Genomic DNA, 13,893 nt, shown 5'->3' on the forward strand with positions numbered 1-13,893 from the left:
CAGTCTCCTACCTTTTCCCTTTTAAGCTCTGCTCCTGCCCCTCTACCACATTTTCTCCTTAAGTCTGGGGTGACGATAGCTAATTATAAAATCAATGATGCCGGGCTGCCTAGTTTACAGCCCCCTCTAAAACCTTAACTGGGAAATCACTGTGGGATTGATGACTCCCTCACTCTTTATCTCTTTTAATTAGAAATGTAAAAGATATGAAGACCCAGAGGCCAGAACACATCTCCTAGCTTTTATGACTCTGAGCCTGCCTTCCCCGGCTCTCTCTCACTCCCCTTCCCCAAATCCCTTCCTCTACCTGGCCTTGTTTATTCCCTCTTCCTCCCTGCTGGCGTCCCTCCATTCTCACTCTTGTCACAGATACTTATACCCCGTTTCTTCATCTCCTTCTCCATTACCTTTTCTTTAAGATCACCTGCCTGCCTCTGTTCGCACAGTGGATGGTGTTAAATTTATGGTCTTTGCACTTGAAAACATTTCTCACCTTCCCCTCACCTCTCCTCTCTTCCCTTGACTGATTCCCAACCCCTCCACAGATTCACCGCATATGTAACAAATGACAAACATGTCTTTTTTTGTCTGTTCTGACCCAAGCGTAAGACTGAATGATGTCCCGCTTCACATTGTGACCCCGCTTCGAAGCATATATAGGCACACCTCTGTCTTGTATAGAGCTTTGCCACATAGAAATGCCTCACAGTTTTAGTTTTTTTTTGTTATCTTGTTAATCCTAGGTCACGTGCAACTCCACTCTCTGCCTTTATCACACCCTGAGCCTGGGTCTTTCCCCTCTAACTGCTGCCAGGAGCACCTGGGTTCAGTGAGCTTTATCCTCCTGATCACTCTCGGGGGAGCCAGCCTCTCCTGCTCCATTATCTCTCCTGTGTGTTGACTAAGGCACCACTGCAGTTTGCTCATGTTCAGAGCCAACTCAGCCGACGTGCTCTCCTCTGTGTGTTTAAATATTCAAATTAAATTTCTTTGGTATGCAGCACTCATTGCCTACTTTTATGGATTCTTTACAATTTTTTGTGAATAATTGATGTCCTGAGGCTGCAAGAATATTACAAGGGAGATTTTTACCTTTTATGAATTCATTGTACAGTTTTACCTTTTTTTTCCAGAGGCCTTTTCTTTACACGTCTCCATCTTTTTTTTTTTATTTCTTGTGAATAGGCCTTCCTGGCTCAAGTAATTAGTTAATCCAGCATCACTGATGTGGAAGGATGAGTATATAGAAATCTTCCTCCTTTAAATTCCCCCAAGCACACCCAAACCCTCCCATGGGTTCCCATGGCAACAGCTTTCCAGGGGGGCTCAGTATATGAGGCCATTTGATTGTTCCTTGTAAAATAGTGTATAATGTATGGACCTTATTTTAATTCCAGTCTGGCGTTATTGATCTGTCTTTAATGATAGTTAATTAAAGCAATCATATAATTGATAGAATCTCATCTCTGTTTATCGCCCACCTCTGATTTTCTCTCTATTAATAAAATCAAGGTGAGGCATTAGTATCCCACTCTGGTACGCTAAAAAAAGAGGGATGTTTACTATCAGTAGCCCTTTACGAAGAGGGTTCCTGTTCTTTATCAGGATGTCAAGAGAGCTGGTCTTATCAGTGACAGTGATGTACTCAAGGTAATAAAATTGTGATAAATGTATAACTCTTGATTTTTGGTGACATTTATAAGGAGACTGAAAAATGTTTAAAGCTTTTCTTCTTTTATTAATCTGCTTGTTTCAAAAGTGGTTTCCACAGCTATGTGTTTTTTTTGTTTTTGGATATTCTGAGAAATGTGTTTGACTTTGACTTAAGTTTAGGGCTCTGGAGTACTTTCTCATTTCACAGGTCATTACCAAGACCATGTTGGACCATCTTCTGACTGTTTAGATGGAAGCATCCCTTTCACTTTCGACATGAGTAATACCTGGGGCTGCAACCAACAGTTATTTTCATTATCAATTAATCTGACAGATATTTCTTTGATTAATGGTTTAGTCCAGTGAACCAAAGTGTGGTTCAGGGACCCCCAGGGGACCGTGGCGCTCTGCCATGGGGTTCCTGAAATGTTTTTAGATTCATTCATTTAAATTAGCATGACTTTTTTTTTCAAAAGGCTTCATAGTTCAATAAATATTTTAATTTTTTAAATCTATAATTACGTTCTAAGTTCACAAATATGTAGCAGAGGCCGTTATCAGTTGATCCCTATCTGCAAATATACTTAATACAGGTATAATATAATATATCTTTCTAATAGGCACCTCTCTGGTGTTCTTTCACATAATGTGTAAAATAGGCTACATCAAAGGTTTCCGAGGGGCATACATTTATTCTCTATCTTGTAAGGGGTCCATGGCTGAAACACATTGAGAGCCTCTGGTTTAGTCTATTAAACATAACAAATAGGAGAAAAGTGTCCATCACTTTTTTCGCATTATTTGACGAAAAGTCTAAAAAAAAAAACATAGATATTCAATTGTCAGTGACATGAAATCCAGCATTTCTTATTTGAGAAGCTGGAATAAGAAAAATGGCTTTTTTTCAATGACTGAACCAATTAATCAACTACTAATGTCCTATATACAGTATGGTTCATCTTGAGCTCAGATTAGTTAATTAGTCGTTTATTAACTGACTATTAAATGAATTGCCAACTATTTTGATAATCAATTAATTGTTTTTTGTTGTTGTTGTTTTTTAGAAAAAGGTAACAATTCTCTGATTCCAGCTTCTCAAATGTGAATATTTTCTGGTGTATTTCCTCCTTTATGACATTTGAGTTTTGGACAAAACAAGACATTTGAGGATGTCATCTTGGACCTTTTTATAGACCAAACAACTAATCCATCAATTGAGAAAATACAGATTAATCGATAATAAAAATGATTGTAAATTGCATTACTAGTTTGATCTAGTGTATCTAAAAATCAAGATACAATTATATCTGATCTATCAAGCTACTCCAGTGAGTTGTTTGGGTTTGTACATCTTTGTAAAGTGCAAACCTTTTTAAAGTCTAATAAATAAATCATAAACAGACAGATTTACTTTTTAACTTTAACTCCACTGTCTTTGAGACAAGACTATAGGAATTTACACAACCTCCAACTGCAGAGTGAACAAATCTTTGGAATAGACCTTTATCTGATGTCCTTGTTCAGCAGGAGGCTGTGATTTATGAACCTCTGCACCCACAGCTCTCCATGACCTAACAGACCCAGCTCTTATCCTCCATGCAGAGTGAACACTGCTGCATGCAGTGCACCCTGCAGTCACAGTGCAAGAGCTCCCTCTACTGATACATTTGGTATTGCATGGTTACGTTCACCCAAAGCTAGAAGACTGTTAACTCCTTAATATGTTCCTTATGTGAGTGAAATGATCTAATCATATATGCAGAAAAATCATATTAAAGAAAAGTCAAGTCATCTCACAAAAGTAGTTTATTGTGCCTCTTACTGTTTATATGGCTTTTCTTTGTATGACAAGAGTTGACATAAACAGAGGGTAGACAACACCTTGGCCATGTTGAAAAACAAAAACATGAAACAACATAATCTCAATGCTCTGCCTGCATCGCCGTCACTGACATCATGACAGCCCAGCAGAGAGAAGGGATGAGGTCATCACACTAGTTTTCGTGTGGACAGCACCGTGCTGAGGACATTCACCCAATGACTCAAAACATGTCAAAGCACACACACACACACACACACACACACACACACACACACACACACACACACACACACACACACACACACACACACACACACACACACACACACACACACACACACACACACACACACACACACACACACACACACACACACACACACACACACACACACACACACACAGACAGACAGACAGACAGACAGACAGACAGACAGACAGACAGACAGACAGACAGACAGACAGACAGACAGAGACCTGCCCACATTCAGAAAATGGGACCTCTCGCAGCGACAGAAAGAATGTTCATATTGCTTCAAAGAGCGACAGAAAAAAACCCCTCTGTGCTGTATATCAGCCGCGCTCTCCCAGCTGATCGCCTACTGAGACATTTTGGCAATAAAGAAATGATACATGAGAACACATAATCCTCCGCAGCTCCTTTAAAAAAAAGAAGGGAGGATATACACAAGAAGACAAGATGATAAAAATGGCTTTTGGGATGAGAAGGCAGTTTGCTGCATGGGTGCCAGCGTGAGCACGGGCGGGGCAGTGATGATGATGACGATGATTTGTCCCCCTCTGGGAGAGTCAGACTGGTATCCATGCGGTTTCTCAGACTTGTCACCTTCTATGTACACGCAGAGGGGTTGAGCTGATCAAAACGGAGTCAAGAACACACACATAAATATTGCCTGTTTTCTAGCGTGCCTGAAAGCAGCTAGGGTTTGGTCCTTACTGAAAAGCCCTGAGTCTGATTCCAAAAATGTCTTCCATAAAGATTTCTGCCTACAACTTGCATATGTCTTTGATCGTTGTGTTGATGCATGATACTGCTACTATGCGTGGGTGTGTTATTTGTCCATGCCGAAAGTGTGCATTCATCTACTGACATCATTGGGGAGTGCTCAAAGGTTGATTGTATTCTACTGTATATGTTGATGTTGTTGCTAACGGAGATAGAAGCTCGTAGACAGTAACTCTACTCTCAGCAGACGATGTGTGCCTTTACTTGAATAGCGGATCACAAAAGTGCTACATATACGGTCAAGTGTAAATCTGACCGGGCACTCGATGCCAGGTCGGTAATTCTACCACAACTGAGGGTAAAGCCAACGGAGTGTGTTTATGCATCTTTGTGTGTGTGTGTGTGTGTGTTAGTGCATGTGTGAGAGCAGTGGATCGTGGCTGGAGTCCCTGCCAGTAGTCAAACTCATGCTCCAAAGATGACTTTTCCTAACTTTGGCACAAAGATATTTACTTTCCGCATCGGCAGCATTAGTCGGCTGCGACCAGAGCAAAATAGAATAATGCCAATTCCCTGATAACAGAAACTGATTAAGTCACTGCAACATAACAATAGTCCTCTGGGTTGATTATCATTGACATCCACAATGAGCCAAAGTGCCCCAAAAAAAAAAAAAAAAAGCCCCAGCTAAGCATATGTAGCTGATAACGAAGACCCAGCCAGTTCTGATTACCCTTCTTTCCCTCGGAATATCTTCTGAGGAAAGCTCTTCGAAAGAAAAAAACTTGTCTAAAAGGATTCATTATATAAAACCAGAATAACAAATAAAGACAAAAATATAATGGTATATAGATATGTATGGACTTATTCATAAATTGAAAAAAAGAAAGTAAAACTGAAAACAATATTCAAAAGCAATAACCACAAAACAAAAAAAGATTAGCATACTCGATTTGGTTTTGCCCTGTACTCTTGTTGTCTTTTGAGAAATGTGCTTGTTGTAATCCATCGGAATCAACTGCTCAGTTCTGGTGTCTGGTTCGACTGTCCCCCTATTTAGATATAAACAACAATAGTGAAAAAAAAAGAGACGTTTAGCTTTCTCAAAGAGTGTCTGTTCTTGCTGTCGTGTTAACTTCTCTTTTGGCTATGCCAGGAGTTCATATGGTTTACTGTCGTCTCTGCTTTACTTTCTGTAGTTCATTGTCATGGACCATGTGGCCTGAGTTAGAAGTGTCTGCGCACATAAGGCTCTGCTGTGCTCCCCTGTGGAGGACACAGTCATGTGCAGTAAGGAGAGAGAGAGAGCGGAAAGGGAAGGCCAGCATTTTGTTGAGGTGGAAGAGTGAGTGAGGTTCAGTTGTGTATGTGTGTGTGTGTGTGTGTGTGTGTGGTGTGTGTGTGTGTCTGTGTGTGTGTGTGTGTGTGTGTGTGTGTGTGTGTGTGTTGAACCAGTATGTGCTTGATTATGTGTATGTTTGAAATGCTCTGTTCACTGCGCCCTCCCGACGAGGCCTTTTCTCGACCCATCTATGGCCTCCAGAGCCCCCCAGGGTTCCCCATCGCTGTCCGAGCCCCTGTCTCGATCTTCATCTCCCACGTCGTCGTCATCGTCTTCGTCCTCCTCCTCCGGCGATGGCTCGCTGCCGTTCTCTGTGGCCCAGCTGTTGTCCTCATCCTCAGCCTCCTGCTTGACTTGGGCCGGCGGCGGAGGTGGCGGCGGTGGCGGAGGGCTCTCGTTGCCCTCTGTTTGGTCTTCGAAGGCCTCTGGGTTCTCGAGCATCTCCCTGATCAAAGGAGGCATTGGCCCCGGGATCTCCATCTTCAGAGTGATGGCTCTCTCCGCACCTGAAACGGAGAGCATGGTGATGGTAGATAATTAGTAATCATTAAACATAACTTTAGTAATCATGTTTTAAAAATATTGATATAAATGAAACACCATTAGACAAGTAGAGATTCAGTGTCTTACTGACAAAGACAACTTTGTTACGAATTGGTTATGACAGTGGTCAAGCCTTTTTCAAAATTAGAATTTGTTACTCTCTTCACACTAACCTTTAGTGCTGATGCCCCTGAGGTCAGTGATCTTCATCAGCATGCGGGGGAACATGTGAGGTTTGTTGGGGCGGCGGCGGCGGGCGTAGATCTTTAGAGCCTCAAGCAGAGGCTCTTGCAGCTTATCCACTTTCTGGGGCTCCTCTAGATCCATACGGTCTGATGAAGAGTGCAGAAAACACATTATATTATTCACCAAAATTTTGCACTATCATTAAAATAAATAAATAATTTTAAATTTTACATATCAAAAGATATATGTTGAGCTGTTGCTCCTATCAAAGCCGTGTCATGAATGCTGACAGATTTACTAAAGCCATTTCCTCTTTACACCTTATTCACTTTATTAGGTGCACCTGTCCAACTGCTCGCCAACTAACGCAAATTTCTAATCAGCTAATCACATGGCAGCAACTCAATGCATTTAGGCAAGACGATCTGCTGCAGTTCAAACTGGGCATCAATGGGGAAGAAAGGTGATTTAAGTGACTTTGAACGTGGCATGCTTGTTGGTGCCAGACGGGCTGGTCTGAGTATTTCAGATACTGCTGATCTACTGGGATTTTCACGCACAACCATCTCTAGGGTTTACAGAGAATGGTCCAAAAAAGAGAAAATATCCAGTGAGCGGCAGTTCTGTGGGCGCAAATGCCTTGTTGATGCCAGAGGTCAGAGGAGATAGGTAACAGCAGCAGAAGACCACACTGACACTTTATTAAGCACCAGGTATGCCAAATAAAGTGGTCTTGGAGTGTATGTGAGGCTTTGGATATGTATACGCCGCAGTACCTCCACAGATGAGGCAGATGGCGCTAAGGAGGCCGGTCTCTGTGTCGTCCATCTCCAGGGGTAGAAGCTGACCAGCGAAGGCAAACACCAGGTCTGTGAGTGGTCCAAAGCCAGCGTTGTGCATCTGAGTCCGGTTCAGAGTCAGGCCATCTGAGAAGGTCATAGTGTCCTGTTCTGGGGTGTAGCGTGTGCAGATCCTCAGCATCTGGGAGCAAAAGAAAAGTGGAAAACTTTGTAAGAGCTGAGCAACATATGATGTAATGGTGATTTAGTGAGATTTTCTCAAGCAGTAAATATATTTGCAGTAGCTTAACACATAGATTCCAGCTCAAAGCACCACGTGTGTGGCACTATCCTCACAGTAAAGATTCAGTAGGCTCAGTATTATTTGTTCAAACCTTCCTGCACTACCGCTTTTGACCACAAGATGCCAGTATTTCCTCATCTGTCAAGTAAATGTATTTGTAAGAAAAGAGCAAGTAAAGAGGACAAAGGGAAGAAAATAAAGACAGTGTTTCCTCTCACCAGTATATCCAGGCAGGCCGACTTCAGTAGAGTGATCTGGTCAGCGATGGTGAGGGTGGTGAAACCCGGCAGCCGCTTTGCGAATTCCACAATCTTGATGATGCATTTGGTGGAGAGCTCACTGAACTTGTCCCATAAACCCAGATCCAGCTGGACACGGTGGTCTGAGCTGGAGTTCTGCACACACACGCACACACGCATATCAGTATGTTGGAACAAAGGTGGTGTGTGCAACCTTGTTTGCATCGAGAGCATGCGTGTCCGAGTCTCACAATACATTTACATTTTACATCAATCAAGGAGGGGGAAAAAAAATCCATTTACATGTTGCATCAATCATTCAGAGGCCACACAGATGGCTTAATGGGGAACTGAATTACTTAAAGCACCACTATGTTGGGAAAGCTACGGTGAATTTACGTCTTTGCATGCAATCCTGGGAGCTCTCAGTGACGGCATAGCTTCAAGAATGTTGCCACACAGTTTGAGTGAACAGTGGTGTAGGATTGTGATTGTGTGTGTGTGTGTGTGTGCGTGTGCGTGTGCGTGTGCGTGCGTGTGTGCGCGTGCGTGTGTCTGTGACTTACGGTGGTGTATTTTCCCAATTGGCAAAGTGACGGGAAGGTTTCTTGGTGAGCTTTGCTGACTTTATTGACCAACTCCTCTAGCTCTCCACTTAGCTCATAACTCTCTGGAAGCACCAACTCCTCCTTCACATCCTTCTTCTTCTTGTTCCTGTCATTACGCACCGCTTTGTAAAGAAAAAAAATATATATACAACACAAATCAGCTACAGAATGTTCCTCTTCTTTATCTGTGATCACATGTAAAAACATCCACATGCTCTGTGTCTTTCACTGCTGTCAAGGACATAAGGCTCGCTGGTGGAAACCAGAACTCAGCAGCAACGGAGACTTGCCCTTAACAGTATTAACATATTTCCTTTAGCACAGGACAGACACCGGCTATCTCTTTCTTATCACCCACTCTCTTCCTTGTCCATCTCTCTATCCACTTGACCGGTGCACATAAGCCGGTCCTCCATTCTCTGCCTCTCTGCCTCCTCTCCCCTCCTCCCCTCCTCCCCTCCTCCCATACTTTCCTTCCTCTCAGGATATCCAGTAATAGCAGAGGCACAATGTGATCCCGGTCTTAACACACATCCCACACAAACATTACACCCACATACATGTCCCACGGGCTCTGTGAAGGGCAACAAAACTGCCACTTACACACACAAGGTCAAACCAAAGAGTCACAAAACTGTTTGATTCGAAAATGCGTAAATCCTGGCGCCATAAGCTTTGTCAAAACTCTAAATCTTGTTTTCTGCTCTGTTGTCTTTATGAATGAAAGCAGTGTCTGTGCTGGCCAGAGGGGTGAGGTTCTGTGGTGAAACAGGAAGTCAGAATCATTTCGTAAAGGGTGGATTAGTCATATGATTGGTACGGTGCCCAGCCTCACCCCGATCACCACCCCTGGTAGGCTCATCATCTGCTTCTGCACTCTTTGCTGCATAGTTTCCCAGAGTCTCTGACTAAACATTAATTGATCAATAAGTTGACACTGTGTGAATCAGGTCAGATCTTTTCTTTGGAAAAAACAAAAATCAGATCTGAGCCAAGTTGAATTTAAATCGCAACTGCTTGCCAATGTCTCCAAGGTACTCTTGTGTATCATACTGTGTCTTGATCTATGTCTGAAACATTTGAAGGCAGAATCTGTAAGTGAATATCAATGTTTTGTGAAGTGGGTCTCTCTATTTCTTGGGACTCCAGCCCGGGGGGGCTCACCTTCCTTGGACATGCCGACCTCAAAGCACTTCTGCAGTCTGCAGTACTGGCAGCGGTTGCGTGTGACCTTGTTAATCTGACAGTTCTTGTCTCTGTGGCAGGTGTACACCATGTTCTTCTGGATACTCCGGCGGAAGAAACCCTGGAGCACCAGGAAGCAAGAGACAAAAGGGGAGAGGGCAAGAGAGAGATATTGTGTGTTATAGTCAAGTCATCAAATTTCTGATGTGACATTTAACTGTTCTATTTCATAATTGCCCCTGCCCCCCCTCAACTTGAATCCAGAGGAGAAAAACGAAACATTATAATGTTATTCTGATTTTCACTTTCTCTTTTCTTCTTAGTGATTCCATTTTTAACACAATCTATCCCATTTTACAGAAGCAGCTTCAGAATGCCTTCAAGGTTCATACTTTCACATTTTGGGTTTACACGAATTAATGCTCAAAACACATGGAATTGTCTGTTTGAATATACCTGTATTCACCCTCTGTCTGAAACGCCCTGGTTTAGTGCCTGTCTCTTTAAGCCCCCCTCCCAGAAAAGCCCAGTCTGCTCTAATTGGTCAGTGTTTCTGGTTAATCAGAATCTGCGCTAGACATGAACCCGAATAGTTTCTCTCTAAGCCCAACCTTAACCTGAACCACGGCAGCAGTTTTGGGCCCGAGCCTGATAAAAAAAAAACGAATTTAAACTACTTTTTCCACCCATGCATGTAAGTTGAACAGATATCCAGAGAATTTGGAAAACCTGACCTGATTAAAGCCCAGGGAAATGTTAAGAAATTACAGCCTGGCCCAAATCCGACGGGTCAGGTCAAGTCAGGTTTGGGCACAGAATCAAAGCTCTAATCTGCTCTGTCATTTCAGCTGGGGAATGACTGCAAAAGGCACAGTATCAGCACTTTCTATATAGAAGTCACAGAAGTCCTGACGGTTCATTTAAAAGGCATTGTTTCTGAATGCGGGCTGTGTGCATTTCTCTGTGGACTGAGCATTTTGATACTTTCAGTATACAGAATTTGTATACCACCATGGCCTACTACTTTTTATTTAATATAAATTGCAAACAGGCATTTTTGTGTATGTAATAAATCCAGACAAAGCAGAGCTCAAAAGGCTCTGGCAGGTTCTTCTCACCTTGCAGCCCTCACAGGAGCTGACCCCGTAGTGGTACCCTGAGGACTTGTCCTGGCACACAAAGCAAGGCTTGTAGACGCGAGGCGGGGGAGGTGGAGACGGAGAACTGGGTACCATCTCCTCTGAGCTGGTGCTCTGGGTCTCCACCGCTGCAAAGAAGAAGAAAAGAAAGACGTACATGAACACATGATTTGACATAAACCATTGTCCTGAGGCCAGTCAGAAATGTCAGACGTGCACTTGTCAATACATGTAGCAGATGTGGATAATCGAGAGTGTTCAACAGCATTCAAACATGATGTGACAGCAATGGAGCATTTCCTTCTCCATTTGATTTGTGTGGCCAGCAAGAGACGCTGAGTAACGTTTAGTTGGCCTGGAGGTGGAATGGGGATACATTATCACATGTTCCTTTTTGTTTCTTTGTGGGACAGAGTTGATAAGATAGGAGAGATTTTTTAAAAAAGGAATCAAGTATAAACTGACAGTTTCGGTTTCAATAATTACCACCCTAAGGGACAGCACTCAGGTGCATGTCTGAGTCGATTGTTGTTTCACATGGACACAGAGAAACAAAAGGGAAGATGACAGCTCAGACAAAACTGTTTTTTACAGCAGTAAGCAAGAGTGCTGTTGATCGACAGCTTGTCTGATAAGGCCAGTTAATAGAGTGAGCTGTTGCAGCCAAGAGTCAAAGCTAGCTCTTCCTCATTCCACAGAATGACAGCGGCTCATGATGACATCTAGCTTACACAGAGGAGAAACATGTCTAACACAAATGTGTGCAAAGCTCTCCTTCTACCTTTCGAAACTGTGACGTCAGTGCAAACTTGAGGCGCATACTTGCCACGGTACATTAAATTTCACGATATTCCAAAGAGGAACGCATACAGGCTCTTTTGGATTGTTCAAGTGTGCTGAGTATGGATTCCATACTTCCCCTGAGCAACATAAGCTGCTGCACACACACAGGACCAGACCCTCGTCACACATGCTAGCCTGCACAGACTCACAGACACACATGTTGCTCTGGGGGAGTATGGAATCCATACGCTGCAAACTTGAACATCCACTTACTCAACAGCACCTCTTTCAACTTACACCCTTGGTTACCCTCAAACTCCCCCCCCCCCCCCCCCCCCCCCCATCTCACCACCCCCCGACATACAAACCCTATTTTTCTCTTGTTTCCTGGCCCTAAATTCCTCAGTGCAGCCCTGCCAGGTTTTAATAGAGGCTTCGGCTCGTAAGGTGGCCTATAAAGGCGGTCCCATGGCTGGACTAGAGGCCCCAGCCCGGCTGGCCAGCACTTTATTGGGACTCGGTCACCTTGGGCAGCTATTCACACCACCAGCTGTAGCTCCGAGCCCGTAAAAAAAAGCCAATCATAAAATAAAAAACAGGGAGGCTCTAAAATTCTAACTTTTACTGCCCCCACCTCCCCCCAGCACCTTCAATGGAAAGCACAGAGGGCTAGCCTAAACTTAACCTAGAAGTCCCCCTCCTCCCCTCTCTCACACCCAAGGCTGAGGCAAAAACCACCAGCTTGGCTTTTTACAAGAGAGGGGAGACTTCAAAAAGAAGAGGAAGAAAAAAAGGGGGCATAAAAAGAGGAATTTGATAAAAAACAGAGAAAGGGGCAGAGGGGGGGAGGGGGAGGAGAGGACACTGTTTCCCCTGAGGACAAGTCTTGTTCAAGACCAAGCTGACCATTACCACCACTTCTGCTACAGCACTGTGACTAGCCAGCTACTGCCTCATTAATGATATTAACAGAAAAATGTCAGACATTTTTCATTTGGTGCCTGCTGCTCAAACATCTGCTTTTCATATGCATTTTTATATTTGACTTTTCAGAATCCACATCGAAAATACCTCCTTTGAAAACCTTACTTTGCTGGAGGCAAATATGTTTTCCATTAGTTTTAAGAGCGATCCCAAAGCCAAATGTGCAAATCAATCTAAAACCTGAAGTTTACACCCGCTGAATGTTTCTACAGCAGTTCTCATATCTCCCTTTCCAGAATCTAACAAAGCAGCAGGGTCAGTGGGAGAGCAGAAACCCTCTGAACATGCCATGAACCTCTGTGTTTATGCAATAATAACAGCAGCAAATGAGGCTCCAGACCGAGTGCTGACAACCCCTAAGAAAAGGACAAACCATATGTGGCGTCAAGTAACAAACACTGACACTGACACACTGTCTAGATGGAGCTAGAAAAAGCGAGCAAAAGAGAGAAAGGCCAGGAGAAAACTCTGGACGAGTGGTCAGAGAGAAAATACATCGGGCTCCGTCAACACACTGAACCTGGTTCCTGCCAGAGAACATGACTCCTGTACCCGCCTCCCAGACTTCGCCTCGTTCAGCCCCCTCCAACCCAATCCCCTGCACCACTTACCCCAGGGCGCCACAGTAAGAGAGCCCATTCAGGCAGCCCCTTTCCCCCAGTCTCCTCAACTCAGCTCATCACTGTTTAGAAAACAAAGCCCTGTGAAATGAGAGGCCCTCCTTATCAGTGCTCCAAGGCCTGGGGCACCATTTGCATGACAATCCGAACGGCCGAGGCCTGTGAGCCGATGACGGACAGATGAGATGAGTAGGATAGGTGGGTGGCTGCTGCTGTTGGGGGGAGGAGAAGAGGATAAGAGAGGCAAGAAGGAGGGATAGTTGAGTTACCAGTAGCCACTGTTCGTTTCCTGCTAAGTATCAGTTTACTCCCTAATCCCTTCTCTCAATGCTCTCTGTGCACAAGTGGTCCAGCTGCACTGACCAGGCCTAATCCCCAGTCGTACACACACAAACAGACAGATACTATTCAGTGGTTACAAACTACACACACACACACACACACACACACACACACACACACACACACACACACACACACACACACACACACACACACACACACACACACACACACACACACACACACACACACACACACACACACACACACACACACACACACACACACACACACACACACACACACACACACACACACACAGTGGCTACAAACTGGCAAACACAACAATCTGCCCTCCCCTACATTACACTAAAGTGCTTCAGCATGAGTGGGAGGCGCAGTACATCATTCTCCACAACCTCATTAGAAGTGAAATGTAACTGCACACGACAGAAAT

The 13,893-nt window shown here is 43.9% G+C and overlaps 1 protein-coding gene across 1 annotated transcript in view; it reads right to left on the reverse strand.

Annotated features, from left to right (window-relative positions):
- Positions 1-3,441: 3,441 nt before the first annotated feature.
- Positions 3,442-13,893, reverse strand: part of rarga (retinoic acid receptor gamma a) — a 46,156-nt gene continuing 35,704 nt past the window's right edge. The window contains 7 exon segments of the mRNA XM_083920938.1: positions 3,442-6,290; positions 6,501-6,659; positions 7,290-7,494; positions 7,815-7,991; positions 8,402-8,565; positions 9,608-9,749; positions 10,747-10,895. Of these exon segments, the coding sequence (XP_083777064.1) occupies positions 5,935-6,290; positions 6,501-6,659; positions 7,290-7,494; positions 7,815-7,991; positions 8,402-8,565; positions 9,608-9,749; positions 10,747-10,895 (1,352 nt within the window). The 3' untranslated portion in view covers positions 3,442-5,934.

Source organism: Echiichthys vipera, assembly GCF_963691815.1.
Source record: "Echiichthys vipera genome assembly, chromosome: 9".
NCBI lineage: Eukaryota > Metazoa > Chordata > Actinopteri > Perciformes > Trachinidae > Echiichthys > Echiichthys vipera.